Consider the following 22,691-nt stretch of genomic DNA (forward strand, 5'->3'; position numbering starts at 1 on the left):
CATGTTATATAGCTGTCTTTTTTCCTGCTAGCGTGTACTCCTTAACATATTGACCTCATTCATGTTCATTTTTTAACCATTTCTTCACTTTGTCATGGTCCCATTGACTGATAATTGTGTCTGTAGAAGTGCTAATGACCTCAGCCATTATCTGTCCAAGACTGTGCCCTTGGCAAATGTTTTGGCAAATATAAATAAATTATCAGATATAAAGAATTAATCATTGATAATACTGAATTTTTTTCCACTTGAGAATTCTATGATCATAATTTAGAACTACCTAGGATTTCTAGTTTTTAGCTGAATTTGCTCACAAGCTCTCTGTCTGCCTGCCAGATATATTATCCAGATTCCCTTTTAAATAAGTTTTTATCTCCAACCTAAGTCTTCATTAAAAATGTTGTGAAAGAGTTTTTAATAACTTAAGAAAATACTTATATAATAAGATATTTTTAAAGCAGAGTACAGAACTGTAAGAGTATTATATCACAAGTAGAAAAAGAAATGTGGAAGGAGAAAGCCAGATGGAAATACACCAAAATGTTGTTAGTGGCTGCCTCTATGTACTGGGATTATGTAAAGTATTTCTAGTTTTCTATATTTTTGACCAATTTACATATATTTCTTTTACAATCAAAAAGAAGACTGTATTTGAAAAGATATTTTTTTCTTGCTGCAGCCATAAATGTTTTGTAGATGTTTGTCCTTGCCTTTATTTGAGTAGCATATGCTAGCAGAGTGCATGGTTTATTCACTGCCAGCAATAAATTAAAGAAATTAAGTAAGTGCTGTCCATAGCAATATCCTAGTAGCTTTTCAGAACCTTGCAGCCACTTACCCCAAGCACGAGTTGTGCTTTCCTGAAAAGGACACCTGAGCTGCCTCTTCCCGTGAGCCTCTTAAAGCCCCATTCTGGGAGAGTGCTTCCTCCTTTTGCCTTTCCCCAGGACTTCAAAAGTCCATTTCTACCTGGGTGTCCCCTCTCATAGAGGTCTGGCCTGCTTGAGACCTTGGAGCAGTCCCATGGATCAGGCAGTTTCTATAGCATCTTAACTTTAAACATTTCTCCCCTGTGCCTTCCCTGAGGAGAACTTTGACAGCCTCAGTCACCTGGCAAGGCCTCTGTGGGGTCAGCTCACCTTCTCCCTAGGCTTCAGCATGATGATATTAATATGCGAGAAGCAGTGTGTCCCCCTTGCTGAATATACTGTCATTTAGTCCTGGCGAAGGGCAACTCTTTCTGTCCTGGGGTCTGTTTCCATAGTTGATGCTATTTATTCACCAGGAACCTGAGAAAGAGGAGTCATGTTTCTTTTTCTGAGTGCTGCAGTGGTTGAGGACAATGGGATAAATTAAAGGTGCAGAGTTACAGCCTCAGAAAACTCTTCTAAAGCATAGCAAGATTGAAAAATGAGACATTTGAACCTAGGCTATTTACCTTGCCTGCAATTTTCTGCATCTTCTTTGCCATTGTCAGTGCTAAAGTTGAGAAAGCCTTCTTTCCGCCAGCTTTGTTTCTTAGCCTGACCCTTAACAAAACGAAAATCTTGGACTGATTCCAGGAGGTCACAGCTAACCATGTGACCCCGGGGGTTGTGTGTAGAGAGCTCGCACCACTAACGTGATGCAATAGAACGAAAGTGGGTTTTAAAGAAGGAAATGTCTCCTCCATTGAGACCGCTGACAGAAAAAGTTCATACCAAGTGTCAAGTTTTAGTTTCCAGGACAGGATTGCAGCTCTTGGCTGTGGCAGAGGTCCTATATTGAAATATTACTAGTTCTTGCAAGTCTGTGCTGTGCTAACAGACGGTCACCCTCACCTGCCCAGCTGCCCATCCCCGTGAGGTTGGAGGAGTACACTTGCTTGCTCCTTCAAGAAGAGTGAGCCAATTAATGGGCTCTGCTTGTGTAATTGTCACTGTTAAAATGCTCTATGGAGATTTTATTTTTCTCTTTTCAGACTTAATTCCATTTTTCTACACAGCATTTGACAGTAATGAAAAAAGCCAGTCATGTTCTTTCCTGTGTTTTTTTTAAAGGGCAAAAGCATTGGTGTTAATTTTGTCACGAGTCTTAGAATTTGAACGATAAAGAAATATGGACTTGTAAGAGAAATGGCAAAAAAAAAAATGAAAAATGAAAAAAGTAACAGAATTCAGATAGCGCGCGCGCACACACACACACACACACACACACACGGAGGACAAGTCTGGTACTAGGCAGACCCCTGTGTTAATGACAAGATGTCAGAGCCTGCCTTGTAGAAGTCATCTGTCTATTAGACTTGGAGACACTTGTTAATCAAACTGTTATTTATGCAGTTATAAAGTACCAGAAAAAGATGAATATTCTGGAGTAGAAAACATCAGTAAGGAGTCAGTTACTCATACCTACTCATCTAGAGAAAGTGTTTATCTGTTGTTCTACATAAACTTTTTATGCAAAACTTTACCCATATGTTGGAAGCCATGTGGATAGTAGATTTTTATGCAAAGTATGTGAACTAAGTTCTGAATTTAGAGCTATCAACAGGTTCTGTGGACCACCACTGGGAAGGCCTCTCCACACCACAACATTTGATGAAGGAGCATGAAGGAAATGAAATCCCCTCAGATAGCAAATGACCAGAAGGAAGAAGCTAAGAGCTCTTTTCCCTCCCCTTACTTAACCCAGAAGCCACGTTACGCTGTGAAGACAATAATTTTTCCGTGCCTATTAAAAAAAAGAACAAAACAAAACAAAGCATACCTCAGTAAAACTTTCTCAATGAGCTGTGTGAACACACTTAAAATATGCATGGTCAGAAAGATTTTTCTTTCATTATGGTAATGACTTTCATGTTAATATTACATTCTAAATGACAAAAATCAATCAAGAGCACACTAGCCCAACTACAGTCATCTCTGTCCTGTCCTCCACTCTGCTAATTGCCCCCACCATGGTCTCTCTGTACCATCCCTCAAGTTACTTACTATAGCCAGAGTGGCACATCTGAAGCACAATTTTGATATTATATCTGCATGAACCCTTAACTGGCTTCCCATTGCTCTCTGGATAAAGACCCAAATTCTTCACATGATATAGACTACCTACACAATCTGGCCCCCTCCTGCCTCTGCAGGCATTTCCTGCATCAGTCTTCCTATGTTCTCTGTGTTCACATCAGCCTGGCTTCCTCTCAGGCCCCACCATGCATCATGCTGTCTGCCCTCCCACAGAGCCTTTGCACACGTCATGACCTCTGTCTGGAACCCACACCTTGTGCTTTGACTGGCTAACCCCCATTGTCCTTGACTCACGGGCCACTTTCTCAGGAAAATCTGCCCTGACCACCCATCTCAATCAGAGTGCTTTGTTATTCCATCTCATAGAACCAAGCTATTTTCCTTCACAGCTGATACTGCAGTTTGCAGGGACCCATTCCTTAGCGTAGTATTAGGTCACTGTTTTTCCTCTCTGCTAGAATGTAAGCTCCATCAGGGCAGGGATGTGGTCCATTTCATTCTTACCCATGGTAGCCTAGCAAGGACCTAGCACTTGTTGTCTGAATGAATGGTTGGATAAGCACTACCACTCTGTCTCTGATCATGATACATGTTGGTTTCATTTGTCCTGCAACTATCTGGAGCTGTTGTCTTCACAGGGCTCAATCTGGAAGTCTGTCCATCCCAGTTCAGAGGCTGTCACGTGGAGCAAAGGAGAGTTTGTGGGAGAGCATAAAAGGTGCTCATTGACCCTGATCATGTAGTCCTTGTAGAACTAGGAATATGTCTTCCCAACTTCTCTTTATGAATCCATTATTGATCTGCCATCATTGATTCATTCACAGCCTTATTTCACAGATTCAGTCCTTGCCAGAGGTTCAGTTTGCTCTGGTCTCTGCATCTATCCTTGCCCCTCAAGTTAATGACTTGGATCCCCCAGTAACAGTTTATCACTTGAGATTGGTTACTGGCTGGAAGTCCATTACCTTTATTTTTAACCACTCTTAGAGTGAAGTGGTTCTTTACAGAGGGGCCATGTGCTTTACAGACTGTTTGCCAGCTGTGCCCTTTCACCTCAGAAATTGATTTGATTTAAAATCCCAAGTTTGTCAGCTTAATATGTTTTAATTGCTTCTCTGGATTTTTAGAGGAAAAGGTTAAGAAAAAAACAAAAAACACAAAAACCTGGCCTTATTCTCTAGAAGGGAACTCCAGACCATTTGCCAAGGCAGTCCATGTACCTGTCCCACCAGGGTAGAGTTTGTCCAACCGAACAGACCTTACTCTGGAGTCCTGGAGCTCTGAACGATAAAGAAGTGTGGACCTGTAAGAGGAATGGCAAAAAATGAAAAATGAAAACCTTCCCCTGGTTTCAGGATGGCTGCGGAGAGTCCTGTCCCAGCACTCTCTAGACGGGTGCTCAGGAGGTACCCCTTACCATGACCGAGCCTTACCATGACCTTCCCTGAGAGAGGCATTGCCGTTAAAAGCAATGCAGATAGCCCCTCAAGGGGCCTCCAGTCAGAGTCACATAACCTCAGTGAAGACAAGCAAGTTGAGCACACAGTGACACTAGAATAGCAGTCCTCATAGAAATCCATTTATAAAAATGAATAGTCAGCATGCACATCTGCAAAAAGAAAGTAGAGCCTATTTGTTAGTCAGTGAACAAAGGCAGTGGGAAGGAAAGTCAGTATAGTTTGATCATATCTGGTTAAAGTGGCCTGCCTCGTTTGTCTCTGGGTCCAAGTGAGGAGTGCTGTCTTGGTAATCTCACCATGATTAATGCTGACTCAGCTCTAGCCCAGAGTGTGAAGGGGCTCATATTTCTTCTAGGTTAAAAAAAAGAAAAAGGAAAGGGACGCCTGGGTGGCTCAGTCAAGTTTCCGACTCTTGATTTCAGATCAGGTCGTGATCTTGCAGTTTGTGAGATCCAGCCCCACACTGACCCACGTTGGGCTCCATGCTAGCAGTGTGGAGCCTGCTTTGGATTCTCTCTCTTCCTCTCTCTGCCCTTTCCCCACTCCTGCATGCACTCTCTCTCTCTGTCTCAAAAAAAAAAAAAAAAAAAAAAAAAGAAGACACTTAAAAAAAGAAAAAGGAAAAAGTGTTCCTGTGAATTCAGGGATCCAGCATGCACATAGAACCAATTTTTAGAGCTAAAAGGGCACTTTTCCTTGACTCTCTGATTTATTCTCTTGGCTTCAGCTGTCTCTTTCATTCATATTTTCCATTAAACATTGGCCCCGTCTAGAATGGCTTTTCAAACTCACCTTGTCTAAAACTGAGCTCCTTATCATCTTTCCCTGTAAGCCTCTTGTCCTTTGATGTCCCTGCTTGTGTTGGTGGTAAACCCCTTCTCCTGGGCATCTTTTACCCTTTGACTCTGGCCTCCTCCTTGCCCCTCCACAGCCATTCAGGAACCATGTCTTCTCTGTTACACCTTTCTTCTTTATTCTGTTCCCATTGCCTCCATCTTAACTCAGACCTTCTACCTCTCACCTAGCTTACTGTAGTGATTTCCCCCAATCTGTACTCTATCTGCATCTATTGCTGTTTTGGTATCTGGAACACTGTTGCCAGATCGGTCTGGCCATGACTCCTTTCCTCCCCTGAACAGGCTCCTCCAGTGGCCAACTGAGAAAAGCCTCAGATCTCTGCCTGGATCACCTTCGGTCTCCACACGACCAAGTTCTCCCAAACATCTCGTTTTCAAATATTCTGCCCTACTGTTAGACTTCATGTTCAGATTTCAAATATATAACGACCATACTTATCTGACTCTCACCAAACTTTCTTACCTTTATTTCTTCAACTCTCTCCTTGTAGGTATCATTTGTCCTTTAAGTCTGACCCAATTGCTGCTGTCAAATGAGTCCATGCTGATTATTGCCACTGGCCGGTCTTTGAGTCTCTAACCCACCCCGGTTGCCTTAAAGACCCAGCCCAAAATGCCCTGTGAGTTCTTCCTTGATCTTTCTCCTCCTAAATACAGCCAACTGCTCCCTTTGCTGAATGCCCACTGTACTTTGTTTCTGTGTAGCTGGGACAACATTCACTTTTTCTTGGTTCTATCTCAGAGGAGGGAGAAAATAAGGGGCTAGGCTGGGAGGAAGTTTGCTTTTTAAAAAGCTGGCCATTTTTCAATGAGAAAGAATGAAATCTGGCCTTTTGTAGCAACGTGGATGGAACTGGAGAGTGTTATGCTAAGTGAAATAAGTCAGGAAGAGAAAGACAAGATACCATATGATTTCACTCATGTGTGGATCCTGAAAAACTCAACAGAAGACCAGGGGGGAGGAGAAGGGGGTGGGGGGAGTTACAGAGAGGGAAGGAGGCAAACCATAAGAGACTCTTAAATACTGAGAATAAACTGAGGGTTGATGGGGGATGAGGGGGAGGGGAAAGTGGGTGATGGGCATTGAGGAGAGCACCTGTTGCGATGAGAACTGGGTGTTGTATGGAAACCAATTTGACAATAAATTTCATATTTAAAAAAAAAAAAAGAGCTAGCCATTTTTCAAGATGCACTGGAATCTATCCCCTGGAAGTACAGGCCAGATCTTTCCAGAGTAGTCTCTGGTTACTACATCTGTAATCAAATGCATAGCCCAGCCAGCTTTGATTCAGCCTAATATTTGTTAAGTGACCCTGGTAGATAAAAGCTACATTGTGAGGGCAAATACTAGGAGACACAGGACACTGTTCCAAAGGAACTTACAGGATGTCCACAATTTCTGAATATTTAGGAACCATCACACCCACACCCACAAAGTAAAATACAAAACAGGATCCTGTAGTCATAAAATAGTTTAACTAAAAATACCTTGGAAATCATAGTCTAAGCCTCTCATTTTACAGATGGGACTCTGAGACAGGTACAGAGTACAAATGCCTCCTCAAGTTCTCATCTGACGGATCCAGATTCCAACCCAGATCTCCTGATTCTGCATCCCTTGTTCCCAGAATGCTGCATAGCCAATAAGCCCATGGTGAGAGACAGTCATATGAAGGCTATGAGAATATAGACATGATCAGAATATACCATGCAGCTAGGGACTTTTTCTGAGAAGATGTATTTTGAACCTAGTCATTCCCAACCAAAGGAAGCTGTGAACTTCAGATTTGAAAATCACATAAAGGTACAAGTCGGAAGCAGACTCACCTTCCAGAAGGCCTGATGAAGACTATAGATTACAAAGAAATCCACATATATTTTCACATGATCTCTTACCTTGCTCTCATTACTACTTCTTCCGCAGAATATTAATGTATCCAGCCTGTTAGCTGTATCATAATTCAGATTTTACAAATTGGTTTTAAAAGCCTAGTCTCTATATCAAATCACCTAGGGCTTCATTATCCAGGTTTGGAGTCTATTAGTCTCTGTTTTTTTTCCCTTTTCCTTCCTATTGCTTACAAAAAAAAAAAAACCCAAAAAACAAAAAACCATTACCCTGTTCATTAGGCTATTTATTAGATTATTCCCTTCTACCAAAAGAGACTTGCATGTGTGTTTTTCGTCTGTTTTCAGCCAAGATCCATAAAGCATATTTCCCCCATAGTTGACATTTTCTTTTCACAAGCCCTTGAAACGGAATGTACGAATTTCACCACGGTGTTGTAAATTACGTACTGAGTAACAGTAATAAACATTTCTTACAAAGTTTTAAAGTGTAGTTGCAGATTGGTGATCATGTGGAATTGCACACATTTACCAGCTGCTTTGGAGGGAGTTACTGAGTGCTTTCTGCTCATACACTTTTCACCTCTTTATCCAAATTTATACCACAGTACAGAGCCCACATAGTAAACCTAAACTGAACAAAAGAATGTTTGCACTCCCAGGAATGTGGCTTCACAGTCTGGACCTGGAGGGGGTGACGAATAGTCGTCTTGTTTGTATTTCTCCTTCCAGGCATTTTGCACATTAAACTTGTACCAGAGAGTTCCTGATTTTTCTCTGGTGAAAAAACCTGGATAATATCCCTTGCTTCCTTATCTCTGGTTCTCAGAGCCTCTACTATAAGTTCCTTAGGTGGGGGTGATGCTCAGGCAAAGGAGGGCAGCTCCTGTTGGTACTGCTTCTATTAGATGAAGGTAACTTATTTGTATTGTTCTTTTTTCCTTCCTTATTCTCTAGGGAGTTACTGAATTCTCTATAGGACTTGGCAGTAGATACATAGGCTTAATAGAAATTCTGACTGCTGGAGCTGTGAAATGTATAGACTTTTCTCCAGGGTGTGCTGGGGGCGACGGGGGGTGGGGAGGGGAGGGAAGGAGAGGCTCATGGAAGCTTTGGGCTTGCTTCACGTTTCTGAATCTTCTCAATTCATTTCTCCTAAATAAAATAAAAGTCCAAACCTCCACTAATGTAATGTTGGATCACAGGTTTCAACTAACAGGAGGGTATGATTCTAAAGTCCATGTTCTCACAGCACCATTGAGCCCCTCATATACAGCCTCTGTCTGTTTGTAGGTCCTCCAGGTAGACTAATTGAAGGCCTCAAATACATAGAGAAGTGGTTCTATTGCCCTGTGGGGACAGAGAACCACAATAGGTGTTTCGTAAGACGTGGTGTGCACTGTCATCAACAAATGCATTCATTGTTGGATTTCTTGTCTGATTTTCAAATTTATACCTTCACAGTGCATTAATATCATATTCTTACATTAATATTAATTAACTTTATAAATTTCTGAGGAGATGAGAAGGGAACATAGGGCACATTCTTCTAAACCATTCATATTTGGAAATGGAACACCTGATACTCTCAGATACTATTTTCTCCTTTTGCCACTTCCTTAACTAAGATTATCTTGCAACTAGTACTGAATCACTGCTCTGCTAAAGCCCCCAGTCTGTGGAGCATGGGCCCATGTTAACCCCAAACTTGCTGTTTATCCATCCATTAACTTAACAGTGGACAGCCTTCGAGCCACTGCGCTAGGTCAGGCACTGTGCTGGGTGGGCACTTTCCTCCTCTATGGGCTCATTATATTTAAGCTTTTCCAATCAGCCCAGGACCAGCAGTAACTGAAGGGCCTTGATCTAAATGTAAATAGAGGCAATTGTGGACTCTGACACACTTAGCTAGACCAAATCTTCTCTGAATGACTCAGTAGGGATAACATTTATGGGAGCAAGCAGCATGCTAAATCTGGACACACATACTACATAGAAGGGAGTGGGCTTGGCCTCGGTGGATAAATAAAGATCACTCCTCCTCCCTTCAGCCTGCTGGAGGGAAGTTCAAGTGTGCCTTTGAGCACAGATCTTCCCGGAGGTGGCAGGATTGCAGCCTGTAAACTCAGCCAGTCCACTTCTTTGTCACCGTTGTATTGGTAACAATAACCTCAGCCGTAGGGACGCTTAGCAAACTGAGCGTGTTTTGTTGCACACCTGTGCCCATGCTCTCGCTGCCCTCTCTGATGATAAGTGTGATGTGCAGTTTGTAATGAGCACTTGCAGTTGCTGTAAACTGTGTAATACCATATAATAAGCAGTAGTTTTCCACTTATCCTTGATAACAGGAGGTTTCTGCCTGGCTTTTAGCAATAGCCAAAATGTGGGTTGGTTTTTTTTTTCCAGCAACCGCCTCCCCCCCACCCTCACCAACATGATGCATGAATTTTCAGAGGCATCTCTCTTTTCACAGATAAATTGACAGGTTGTTTTCCAAGTGTGTCCAAAATATGTATTGGCTAATCTTTGCCTTTAAAGAGTCAAAGTCAAACAAAATGGTTCCAAAGTAGCCATTTATAATAAAATGACTATATACATTCTTAAGCTCGTTTTAGCTGTCTCCTGGCTATGCTTTTCCTCAAGGGATTAGTAGCTTGAAGCTTAGCCCAATAGCTTGGATGATAAAACTGCCAAGTCTCAAGTTATTGTTTTAAATTTCCTATAAGAGATTATATCTTAGGTATAAAGTGAATTCACCCTAGATGACTTGGTGCTCTTCCCTGAGAGGAAGAGGGCCATTATGCTGTGTACTTTTCTCTTCCGAGTCACACACTGTCAAGACTGGATGGGGTTCTTACTATGATTTCTTTTTAATCATTGGGAAATACTTCCAGAAAAGAAATGGACTCAAGCTTTACGTTGAAATCCCTCCACCTCTGTTTAAAGTCATCTCCTGACTTTCCCTTGATGCTCAGAAGACCATAAAATTCACTGTTTCCCTGTAATGAATTAAGATTGCCTTTTCATCAGACAGTCTTCTCCCTTTCTGAGATGCTGCTTGCATTATCTATTCATTCGTTCATTTCTGCGGGCCTCTTGGTAACCACTCATCCCCATCAGATGGCCTAAGCAAGACCAACAGCTGTTGAGTTTGTGATATCAGGGAGATCTTATGAATCATGCTGATGGGAGCCCTGGTACTTCATGATCACTGGGCACTGCCATTTGTCTGTCACAGAGCTGGCCTTCCTGCGGATTTCTTGCCTGGCACTTCGGTGTGTCTGACCTGCTAACACCAGGATGTCAGTGAATGGCTGCTACTAAGGTGCAGAAGTTGCCTGAGCTGACCTCACATTTAAAAGACGATTGTGCCTTTCTGGCACAAACAGTTGCATTTTTTCCATCAGAGTGATAGATTGATCCTCTCTGCATGCAGAGCTCCATGTGGGATCACGAGGAAAAGAGAAGATGGACCACTTGCCTGTAGTCTAGTTCAAAAACAACATTACACATCAAAAAAGACTCTTATCAGCTGACTCTTTCCAAGTGTCACCTAAAAAGCAAACTGAAGCCCAGTGATTGTTTGCTCTTCATGTCTGCTTGAAGATTCATCGAAATTACACAAGAACTAGCGTGCGGTTTATAAAGACAATGTATTAGAACTAAAAAGCAAGCAAGTCGCGCTTTTACCAAGTTAGACCGCTGATCAGGGAGATGTGGGGAGGAGCGTGTGCTTGGGCAGGGACCTGGCTTCCTGCAGACCCCACAGCGGTGACAGTGTTGCTCAAAGAAAGTGCTTCTCATCCATTTGGTACATCATACTCTCGCAGCTCTTTTGTTTCCCAGATACGAATCCAGATATACCATTTCAGTGGCTCTGGGGTTTGGGGAGCTACTGCTTTTCTTTTTTTCCTCCCACGGGGCCTTCCATTGACACGGCTACTCTGCATGCAGAGCTGAATCGTGCCCGTGAAACGCACTGACCCAGGTGGAAGCAGGTTTTTAATCAAGTGCCAATAGAACGACCCATTTTCTGCCAAAACCTCTGGAGCCCTACCATTACCCGGTGCCCACATTTTCCAGTTGTTTCCTGGGATTTGATTTCTAGCCTAGCATGTTGTCTTTGGGTGTACTAAGATTGATTTAATTAAGGTAGGATTTATAGCTCTTGTGATCCTCTTACTTAGGAACTTTACATGGAGACCCCCCCGCTACAGACAGAACATTGTGTGTTGGCAGACAGGTGTGATGACAGTGGTCTTTCCTTCAAAGCAGAAGTGGTTTGCCCTACCTTTGACTTAGGTGTTATTGCTCAGCCTTCGGTAGGGTGTGGGATGTTTGGATTTGCAGGTTGGGGTAGCTTTCTAAGTTGTTCGAAATGATGTTACAGACCAGTGTTGTTCTTTAGCAATGTATAAGTCAGATGATTTGTTAATTTTACTACAGTGAAAAGTAAAGTAAAGGGGAGGTTGCTGTGGAAAAAACAGAATTGTATTTTCAAAGAGAAGACCTAAAATTTGCACGAGTGTTGCCAATTCCTGGTCTCCATTCTGTTTCGAAAGGGAAGCTGAGGAGGAAAAGTAAATACCAGGGAGGATATGGGCGAAAGGGCATGGGGAAAGCAATATAAAAACCGCTGTCAGCACTGTTTCTTTTTTTAAAAAAATAATTTATTTATTTTTTAATTTACATCCAAGTTAGCATATAATGCAACAGTGATTTCAGGAGTAGATTCCTTCATGCCTCTTACCCATTTAGCCCATCCCCCCTCCCACAATCCCTCCCGTACCCCTCAGTTTGTTCTCCGTATTTATGAGTCTCTTATGCTTTGTCCCCCTCCCTGTTTCTATATTATTTTTGTTTACCTTCCCTTACGTTCATCTGTTTTGTCTCATTTGAGTGAAATATGATTTTTGTCTTTCTCTGACTAATTTCACTTAGCATAATACTGTCCAGTTCCATCCACGTAGTTGCAAATGGCAAGATTTCATTCTTTTTGATTGTCGAGTATTGTGTGTGTGTGTGTATATATATATATATATATATATATATATATATATATACACACCACGTTTTCTTTATCTTTCATCCGTCAATGGACATTTGGGCTCTTTCCATACTTGGGCTATTGTTGATAGTGCTGCTATAAACATGGGGGTACATGTGTCCCTTTGAAACAGCACACCTGTATCTCTTGGATAAATGCCTAGTAGTGCAATTGCTGGGTTGTAGGGTAGTTCTATTTTTAGTTTTTTGAGGAACCCCCTACTGTTTTCCAGAGTGGCTGCACCAGCTTGCATTCCCACCAACAATGCGAAAGAGATCCTCTTTCTCCACATCCTCCCTGACATCTGCTGTTGTCTGAGTTGTTAATGTTAGCCATCCTGACAGCTGTGAGGTGGTATCTCATTGTGGTTTTGATTTGTATTTCCCTGATGATGAGTGATGTCATCGTTTCTTAATGAGGCGTTCCTTTCCCTTAATAAGAGCATCTAACTTCATGTTTTCTTGAGAAATGAGGATTCTGGTAGAAGGAGGTCTAGAGTCTCCAGTTCCATCCAGGTTCTGAAGTCTTATGCCACGTAGTACAATTATGTCAGGTGATGAGGCGTATTCTTTTTGCCTCCTGCCAGGTGTCTTTCAGTGTCCTTTTCCCCATGGGGTCTGTGGACAGCACTGTAGTTCATTATCATTGGTTTCCCTGCATGTTTGGTTGTATGCATTCGAAAACATTCTGAGAAAGGGGTTCATAGGCTTCACCAGACTGCCAGAGAGAGCCACGGCACAAAAAAGGGAAGATCTAAGGGTCAAAGGAATATTCACATATGTCTGCTTTGGATAAAGCAGACATTTTGATAAAAATAGGAGGTGTTGGTTACAGACATCTTTGTAATTGTGTTATTTACTTTTTTTTTTTTTTTTTTTTTTTTTACCTGATTTCTAGTTGTTCTTCAGTGACCTTTCCATCTGGTGTGCACCTTAGGTCTGGGGCCACTCGCCGCTAAGGTGAGCATGTCAGGCTCATCCTCGTTACTGACCTCTCTATCTTAAACCTTGAATTTGGTGACTTCAGTTGTTCTGCTTCAGCCAGTGCTGCGGAGGGCCAAATGAAGTTCACGCTGAAACCGAGTCCTCCTCGCCAGGCTCAGATTTCAGAATCATTTCTCCCTTCACAGCTGCATTTGTCCATCAGTCCTGAAGGTTGTTTCTAAAAGATTAGGGCTAGGGAAATGTAGCCAGCCCTTGGCTTCATGTCAGCCGATGCTCTAGCCCTTCAGGCCCACCTGCCCCCTTCTCAGGGCTTCCTTTTTCCTGGCAGGAAGCCTGTGCAGATCTTGATTGATTCATTCAACCCATTTCTATGAGGTACCTTCTGTGAGGTTGGAACTATGCCAGGCAAGCATCCACCTGACCACAAAAGTCAAGAGCGCATGGGAGTGGGCTGGTGCTTGCATCTTGGTGGCCCCAGTTGACTACCAAGAGTGTGAAGTGCAGGCTGCCTGTGGGTTAGCAGTTTACTGTTCACCTACTGCTTCCCAGGCCCTCGGCTGGTAGAGACATCAGAGCCCCGCCCCCAAGGAGGGTACAGGCTAGTGGATGAAATAACGTGCGCATGGATAAAAAATGAAAATCTGTGTTGGAATTGTTTGGGTTTAATATAAAATATTTCAATCTCAGCCTTTATATTAGGGATTTTGTTCTTGAAGTACTTACCAGTATCTTTCCACCAGAAAGGGAAAGTGTGCAATACAGCACCATTAATTGCACATGCAGAATAAAAATCCCTGGACTAGAAATCAGGAGGCTTGGCTCTCAACCATAGTTCTGCCTCTGACTGGCCAAGCATCCTTGGGCAAGTCCTTTACTCTCCCTGTACCTCTGTCTCCACCTCTGTAAAACACCAAAGGCTTATGTGCAGGCTCTGGGAACTGTACTTATTAAAATAGTACAGTTCATTGTTATCAACAAAAATGTGAAACAGTTATGTAAAACATAAAGTACAATGGATTTATCTCTAACGTTCCTTCTAAAGTTTACATACCACAATTCTAAAGTCCTACTAGGATATGTGTTGGCTGGACAGATGTACCGACACCAACATGCATGTATGCTATGCATATAAAATATATATGTGAGCTTTAATAAACTCCTACATGTGAGGTAGAGCCAGCTGCTTCTCTATCCTCTCCCTAGCCCCTGGAAACTCTCATTTGTTGCCATGAACCGGGCCCAAACAGCTGCGAGGAGCTCCACCTCTAGAGAGAGGCCTGCACCCTCTGATATTCTTGTTGTTGAGTGAAAAGTAAATAAATAAAATGAAATATATTAAATACCTTGAGCTTCCTGAAGATAAAAGCTGTAATATATACAGTTAAGTTATATTTGAAAGAAACGTGGTCATGTAGAACAACAAATAGAGGTGCTAAAGCACAAGGTTAAATGACTCTGTGTTGAAAGAAGGGTCAGGAAGTTCGCCTCTTCCTTCTACAGTCACTAAGTACACACCTCATGACTGGAAGCCGTTTCCTAATGAAATATTAACATCCAGTAGATGGTGGGTATGCATTAAAAATGTTTTAACATTTGTATTTTTAGCATGGACACCGTGGTATCAGTTAAAATAATTAGCCCTTGCCTTTAATCTAAAAGCCTTATCTCTTTACTCTTACTTTTTTAGAAGGCAGATGTTTTAAAACTGATTTGAAAATCAAATTTGCCCTTCAGTGATTTCATTTGGAAGAAACATAGAAGTAAACATTATAAAGGAGGCTTTTCAGTACATTATGCATGCAAATGTGGCAGCCGAATTCAGGTTCACAAGTGGAGGTGGATGACTGTTCTGGTTGAGAAAGGTTGAGTTGTTTAAATGAATACAAAGGTCATCCACCCTCAGAGCGTGTTCCTCTGTCATTTAGTAGCAAGGCTATTGCTTCATGGTAAACTCTATCTGCCAAAAGGGAAGAATTGAAAGGCTTTGGCAGGCAAAGTGAAGCTGCGTTAATAGTGCAATGGCCGTGGATCGCTTTTCATCGAGCCCCTGCTCTCTGCCTAGCCCTGTGCCGGCTGTAACACAATGGGGTTGAGGGGGTTTTGTGCTCCTCTGGAAATACCCACTGCTGGTGTTGAGGCTGTGGTTACAGCAATTAACTGTGTCCTGGAGAGACGGCCTCAGATACATTTACAGGTTTGTCTGATACTCCTCGAGGGTCCGGGACTACGTCTTATTTGTTTCTGAATCACCAAAACTCAGCACACAGACTAACATGTGGTAGGAGCTTAGAAATGATTCGTGAGCAAATGAATGAATGAACTTATGAATGAATGATGAGGGATTATATTTGGGGGGCATTTTTTCTTAATGGAATGGGAACACAGGTTTTTCAGACTCACAGGGAATTAATTAGATAAAGGTTATCACTACGGAAGAGTGGAAAATGAGATTGAAACTAATCCAAACCAAATTCTTGCTCTCTGTCCAGGAGATCAAAAACCCGAGCCCTCCTACAGGTCTGTAGAGAAGTAGTCTCCCATCTAAGGACCTGTGACCACCCTGCCTACATTTTGGATTAAAAACCCTGTAGGCCTAGCTCCTCACTGGGTGGATTCAGGAACAGGATGAGTGGAGCATCCCTTGGGAAGAGCTTGCTAGAGCAGGCAGGAGGAAGCCTGGGCTTTAGGAGGAAGCTTGACCTCTTTATGTGATAGTAATCCGCGATCCAGAGAGACTCGTTTAAAAAGGCCTCATTAAATGAACTGCAGCTCTAAGTCCAATGACAGTCAGGAACCTTCTGGGAAGAACTTTATGCTATGCTACCTCTCTCTTGTATCTTTTATCTCTTTCTATTTAAGAATCCTTATTTATCTCAGGTTTCTTAGGGAACATGATAAAAACTTTTCCGGGCTGTTCCCTGGTTTCTACCCTCCTTTTCTGCCAGGATGGTTCGGATTAGGCGGGAGGTTCCATGTGTAGTGCATACCCCCTCCCATTTGCTCCTCTGGCACTCTCCTCAGCCTGGGCAGACAAGACCACCTTCGCCTCTGGTGTTGGACTGGTGCTGATGGCTCCAAGAGTTTTTCCCAAATACTTCTAGTTGAAGCTACTTCTACATCTCTAATCATTGGAAAGCATAAAAGGGGCTTCTTTCAACAGATATTTTGGCATGCACTGCACACAAGGGAGAGTCAGCACTACATTCATACTCATTGTTCTGTGTCCTGAATCAGGTTGAGAATTCACTGAACTCCTCCTTGAGCCCTGGAAAGTGGACTTTCTACATCATAGGTCTCCCTAGGAAGCCCTTGGAAGGCAAAACTTTCAGCCTATTGACAAACAAAAAAGTCTCTGAGTTTCTTAAGAACCTAAGTCATTCCATGAATAAAAAAGATGTGGTGTGTATACATAATGGTGTATTACTCAGTCGTGAGAACGGAGGATATCCTGCCATTTGTGACCACATCGATGGACCTTGAGCACATTATGCTAAGCAAGATAAGTCAGACAGAGAAAGATAAATACTGTTTATCGTTTATATGTGGCACCTAAAAAGGCCAAACCTGTAAAGCTCACACACACACACACACACACACACACACACACACAGTAAAATGGCAGTTACCAGGGGATGGGGTGGTGCATAAGAGTGACGTTGTTTAAGGGTACAAACTTGCAGCAAGTAGTAAATAAGTCCTAGCGATCTATTGCACAGTATAATAAATATAGACAACAATGCTATACTATAATTATGTAACTGATAAATATCACTACAATGGCAATCATATGATAATATGTAAATGTATCAAAGTAACACACTGTACACCTTAAACTTACACAAAGTTACACGTCAGACATCCAATAAAAAAATTATTGTTAAAAAAAACCTCATTCAGGGAAGAGAAAGGGGTGGGGTGGGAGAGGTGGAGTGTACCTGCCAGATGCATGGATGACTGATCTGTTAGGAAGCAGAGACTATGCCAGCCCCACTCATTTGTCTTTGTGTCTCTCAGAGGCTGGTGTAGAGAGATGATGAAGGAAGTATCTCATTGGTTTCCTTTACGTTTGAGGCACTCGTGTAGATATGAGCCAAGAGAGCTAGCACCGGGGTTCTCCATTTTACCCCTGCCCGTAAAAGCATCCTCTGTCAGCAAGGGACAGCAGCAGCCTGTGGGGCTGTAGACGTCCAGAGAGAGCAGGGGATGGGGAAACCTCCACGACCAGCTTCACATGATGGCCCACAGTGTCCTCTAACGAGAACCCCGAGGGGGCCGTCTCACAGACTCCTCAGGGCCCACTCTTCTCAACTTCCTTCTCCCCCGCTGTCCCACACAAGCTAATGCCTTCTTCTGTATTCACTTCCATTTATTCCCCCAACCTGGAAACATCTAATCATACTCAACTCATTTCTTTCCATTGTCTGGATCGATTGTGTTTGCTTCTGTCTTCTCACCGACTCTCAGCTGGTCTCCACAGCCTCCCCCTCCACCTCCTGTCTCTCTTCCCTTTCTCTGCCCTTATAAAACAGAGCTGTCATACCACCACTTGCCCACAATCCAGATGTCTCTGCCTGACATCTGTAGGATCTCTGCAAGATCCTATAGTCTGACCCCAAACTTCACATCCACCTCTTTTCCTCTTGCTTCTGTATTCGCCCTCTGCTTTCAATGCCGTGGGCCCCTACTTGTTCTCTGGACCTGATCTGTGCTTTCTCGTCTTGGTGAAACATCCATATGTTATTGCCCCTACCTCAAATGCTGGTCTTTATTGTCCATCCCTAACCCCTGCCCCTACTGTGGTGAATTCTGGGTCATCCTTTATGCCCAGCCTAGTGTTTGTTCTCTATGAAGTGCATCACGACCCCTCCAGACTAAACGTGGAATAGCTAGAATCCCCAACTCAGCTAAATGTGGGAAAGGCTCTTCCTTGATCAGCCCTGAAACTGGACTCACAGACTTAGCAAGGAAGCGGAGGATTTCAGGCCTGGCTAAATGATGAAGCCATTTAAAGGGTTCAGAAGAAAGTATTTTAACTGCGTGGTAAGGAGGGCAGAACTGAATCTGGTTTGTTCACTTCCATGTTCCTGCCATTTGGTACAAGTTCAGTACATGCTAATGTGCATGAAGGATCCAGGAGACCATGTGTGTCCTGATCTAGAACTTAAAAGTGACTGCTGGAACTTGAGGAGCTCGTGGATAACATAGTCGTCAAAAAGGAACTGCGGGACCCAGAGACTCCCCTTCTAGGCATACACTCAAGAGAAGTGAAAACGTATGTCCACATAAAAGCTCAGACATGCGTATCCATTCACAGCAGCACTAGTCATAGTGGCCTCAAATTGGAAACACTCCAAAAGTCTACTAACTGATGAATGGATAAACAAATGTGGTACATCCATGGAATAGTATTTGGCCATAAATAAAGGAACGGAGTACTGATACATGCCGCAACCGGATGAACTTTGAAAACATTTTGCTACGTGAAAGAAGCTGTGTATTATATGATACATGTATCTGCAATGTCCAGAGTAGGCAAATCCATCATAGAAACAGAAAGTGGACTATGGGCTCCCAGGGGCTGAGGGTGTTGGGGAGAATGGGGAATGACCATTAAAGGGCAAGGCGTTTCTTCTGGGGGAGATGAAACTGTTCTAAAATTGATTGTGATGACGGTTTGCACAACTCCGTGAATATACTAAAAACCATTGAATTGTACACTTTGAAAGGGTGAATTTTATGGTACATGAATTATATCACACTAAAGCTGTTATTTTTTAAACAGAACAAAGAGTCAGTGGAGCATTCCCAGGTGGGGGCTAAAAGTACCCTTGCACGAAGCAGGAAGGACTCATGTTAGGGACTAGGGACAGCTCCTCACAGTAGGAAGGCCCTCACATTGCCCCGTTTTGTTAGCATGAATTCCAGCTTCCAGACCCCCTGCAGCTTTGGCTCACAGAAGGACCACACTGCTGTTGGTGGGCTCTTAGCTCCTAGAAAGAGACTACACTGAGACCGCAGCAGAGAAACATAACTTCTCCCCACTACATTTTCTCTGCCTTGTCCTTGCAATTCCTTCGAGAAGGAAGAAGAGAGGCATGGTTAAGAAATTCACTTTTCCCTTCTCTCCTGTTTCCCGCTCCTGTGTGGCTGGGCCAGGGATTACTGCTCTAATGCATTTTTAATTTACAAATGCAAATTCAGAGATTTCATTCTGGGGCTTTGGGGTGAGAGGAGAGCAAAATACAGACCAGAGGGCCTTGCTTACATAGTAAAAAGAATGGTCCTATTTTCCTCACATGTGGCTGGGCCACCACTGAGCCATTGCAGCCCCATTTCTAGCCCACTTAATATGTTGGATACCAGGTCAACAGTATGAGTTCCTACTATAGAGTCTGACATTGTAATGGGACTCTAAGTCAATAAAATTCAAATTTTAAAATCAGAATGATTCTTGCCCCGAATGTTACACTAGAATAAGCATATATAAATGCACAGGTTAGAGACATTTACATGAACTTGACCTGATTGAGCAACAGCCCTCATAAATGGTCCTTGTGATGTGAAAACAATCTAATCCTGTAACCACAGAGCTACATGTGACATGTTAATTCTGCACCAACATCATACTAGAGGTCTCTCAGAGTGCATGGTTTTTAAGTGGCATGTCTGTGTTATCTCACATAATACATTTTTACTACCAATTATTGTCTGACCTAACTCACTGCTGGTAATTCTGTTTGATTCTTTAATAGCATCATAAAATATTGATAACAAACCAAAGTTGATAACAACAATGGTAAGAAAGGAACCAAGAACCATTTTTATTAATACAAGGGAAGTCATAGCAAATTTATTTCGTTTCTCCTGATTCCATAATTCTCACTGTTATTCATCCATTTAACAAATAAATTGAGCACCCACTAAGTGTTAGGCACTGAACAAGAGTAGACAAGATACCTACTTATATCAAGTATACATCTTAGCAGGGGGAAACAGGCAATAACATAAATAAGAAACTTCCAGCTACTGATAAATGCTATGAAGAAAACCAAACAGAATAATAGATAGTGATGAGGCTGTGCTAGGCAAAAAGCAGCTACTTGAGCTCAGGCCTCTCTGACAAAGTGACATTTGAGCTCAGTGATATAGAAGCCAGCCTTACAAAAGGCTTGGGGAAAGAGAATTTCTGGAAAATTTAAGGTCACAAAGAAGAAATGAACTTGGTGTATGTGCAGAACAGAGAAATAGCTGGGGTTGCCAAAGCTTGAGGAAGGAGTCAGAGAATGGTATGAGATGGGATGGAGAGGCCAGGACCTCTCAGGTCGTATATGACCTTTAGGTCTTGGTGTAAGGAGTGCAAGTTTCATTCTAAGAGCAATGGGGAGGGGCGCCTGGGTGGCTTAGTCAGTTAAGCATCTGACTTCGGCTGAGGTCGTGATCTCACGGTCCGTGAGTTCGAGCCCCATATCGGACTCTGTGCTGACAGCTCGGAGCCTGGAGCCTGCTTCAGATTCTGTGTGTGTGTGTCTCTCTCTGCCTCTCCCCCGTTCATGCTCTGTCTCTCTCTCTCTCTCAAAAATAAATAAACATTAATAATAAACAAATTAAAAATTAAGAGCAATGAGAAGTTGTTGGAGGGTCTTAGGCAAACGAGTGGTATGAACTGATTTCTACTTTTTAACGTTTATTTATTTTTGGGACAGAGAGAGACAGAGCATGAACGGGGGAGGGGCAGAGAGAGAGGGAGACACAGAATCAGAAACAGGCTCCAGGCTCTGAGCCATCAGCCCAGAGCCCGACGCGGGGCTCGAACTCACGGACCGCGAGATCGTGACCTGGCTGAAGTCGGACGCTCAACCGACTGCGCCACCCAGGCGCCCCTGATTTCTACTTTTTAAAGATCACTCTGGTGGCTGTGTGAGAAATGAATTGAAGGGAGGTAAATATGGAACTGAGAGACCAGTAAGGAGGCTGGTGCCATAACCCTGAAAAGCCATGATAGGGTCTCGGACTAGGGTGGTGACACTGGGGATGATGGGAAGTGGTTGGCTATGGAAAACATACTGCTGATGGACTGGACGGGGAGCCAGAGTAGGGATGGGAGAGAGGAGAGAAAGAGCTCCTGGTATATATATACCTTTTGACTCTGTCCTTAGTCCTGGACATTTCAACATTTCACTGTTTTAATCAATGCCCCGAAAGAAGACAGAAGGCAGACGTGAGATTTAAAATGATCTCTCCATCCTCTAATGTGGCACCAAACCAACAGGATGGGTTTTAATGGGAATAAATGTGATGCCCTCCATTTAGGTTCAGAAAATCAATTGTACAGCACAGTATGGGGGCAGTGAAGCTTGAGAAATGTTTATGTGAAAAAAAGCTGTGGTTTTAGTTGACCACAAACTCAGTATGAGCTGTTAGGATGAGGCTGCTACAAACGTGAGGCAGTCTTAGTCTGCGCTGGCTGCATAGTGTCCATATACCCACGAGACCTTCCTCTTGTGCTCTGTGTTGGTCAGGACGCATGCATCCATATTTAAAGAGGTACATTGAAGATGACTAGATGATAAGAGTTCAGGAAGCTGATTCATGATGGAGGGGAGTGGGCAGGGTATCAACTGAAGGAACCAAGGATAAAACAAGACCCAGGTATGACAAGACCAAGGAAGTGGGTTGTGAGGTCACGATAATGATCTCTCTTTTTTTTTTTTTAAGTAAACTTTATGCCCAACATGGGGCTTGAATTTATACAGCCCCCAGATCAAGAGTCACATACTTGGGGCGCCTGGGTGGCGCAGTCGGTTAAGTGTCCGACTTCAGTCAGGTCACGATCTCGCGGTCCGTGAGTTCGAGCCCCGCGTCGGGCTCTGGGCTGATGGCTCGGAGCCTGGAGCCTGTTTCCGATTCTGTGTCTCCCTCTCTCTCTGCCCCTCCCCCGTTCATGCTCTGTCTCTCTCTGTCCCAAAAATAAATAAACGTTGAAAAAAAAATTTTTTTTAAATAAAAAAAAAAAAAAGAGTCACATACTCTACCAAATGAGCCAGCCAGGTGCCCCTGATAATGATCTTTAAATGTCTGCAGAGCTGCCTTGTGGAAAAGAGACTAATTCTATGAACCCCAGCAGTTGGCACTAACATTTTTTATCCATACCTTCAACACACATTTAATGAGCATCTACTCTCTCCCACTTAACAATTTTTTTTTAAGCTCCTGAACTTATGGTGCTCCGTTACGGTCCAGAGAGACAGATACATAAATAAATAAATAAATAAATAAATAAATAAATAAATAAATAAGTGCAGTAGAGTATTCCAGATGCCACCATAGAAGTATTCACTGAGTACAATGGGGACACAGTGGAGGGAGCGACCATTCCAGCTGAGAAGGGTTAAGAAAGGTCTCTTGGTGGAGGTACCACTTACACTGAATCTTGAAAGATGAGTAGATGCTGGCTGGGGCACCATGTAGGGTGGGGAGGGGTATTTGGAGGTGCCTCGGGCAGCAGGAGTGACGTGTGCAAGGGCATGGGA

At 43.0% G+C, this 22,691-nt stretch overlaps 1 protein-coding gene across 3 annotated transcripts in view; it reads left to right on the top strand.

Annotated features, from left to right (window-relative positions):
• The window catches only part of BTBD9 (BTB domain containing 9), a 413,225-nt gene that overhangs the window by 340,468 nt on the left and 50,066 nt on the right, over positions 1 to 22,691 (top strand). The window contains exon 10 of one of the 3 annotated variants that reach the window (XM_047103282.1): positions 13,115 to 13,203. The exons of the other annotated variants lie outside the window; for them this stretch is intronic. Within the exon in view, the coding sequence (XP_046959238.1) occupies positions 13,115 to 13,175 (61 nt within the window). The 3' untranslated portion in view covers positions 13,176 to 13,203. Of the gene's footprint in view, positions 1 to 13,114; positions 13,204 to 22,691 lie in introns of those variants that run through there. 3 annotated transcript variants of the gene reach the window in all.

This window comes from Lynx rufus, unplaced genomic scaffold (genome assembly GCF_022079265.1).
Source record: "Lynx rufus isolate CCGP_SWC_20201006 ecotype Redwood Valley unplaced genomic scaffold, mLynRuf1.p SCAF_6, whole genome shotgun sequence".
NCBI classification, from domain to species: domain Eukaryota; kingdom Metazoa; phylum Chordata; class Mammalia; order Carnivora; family Felidae; genus Lynx; species Lynx rufus.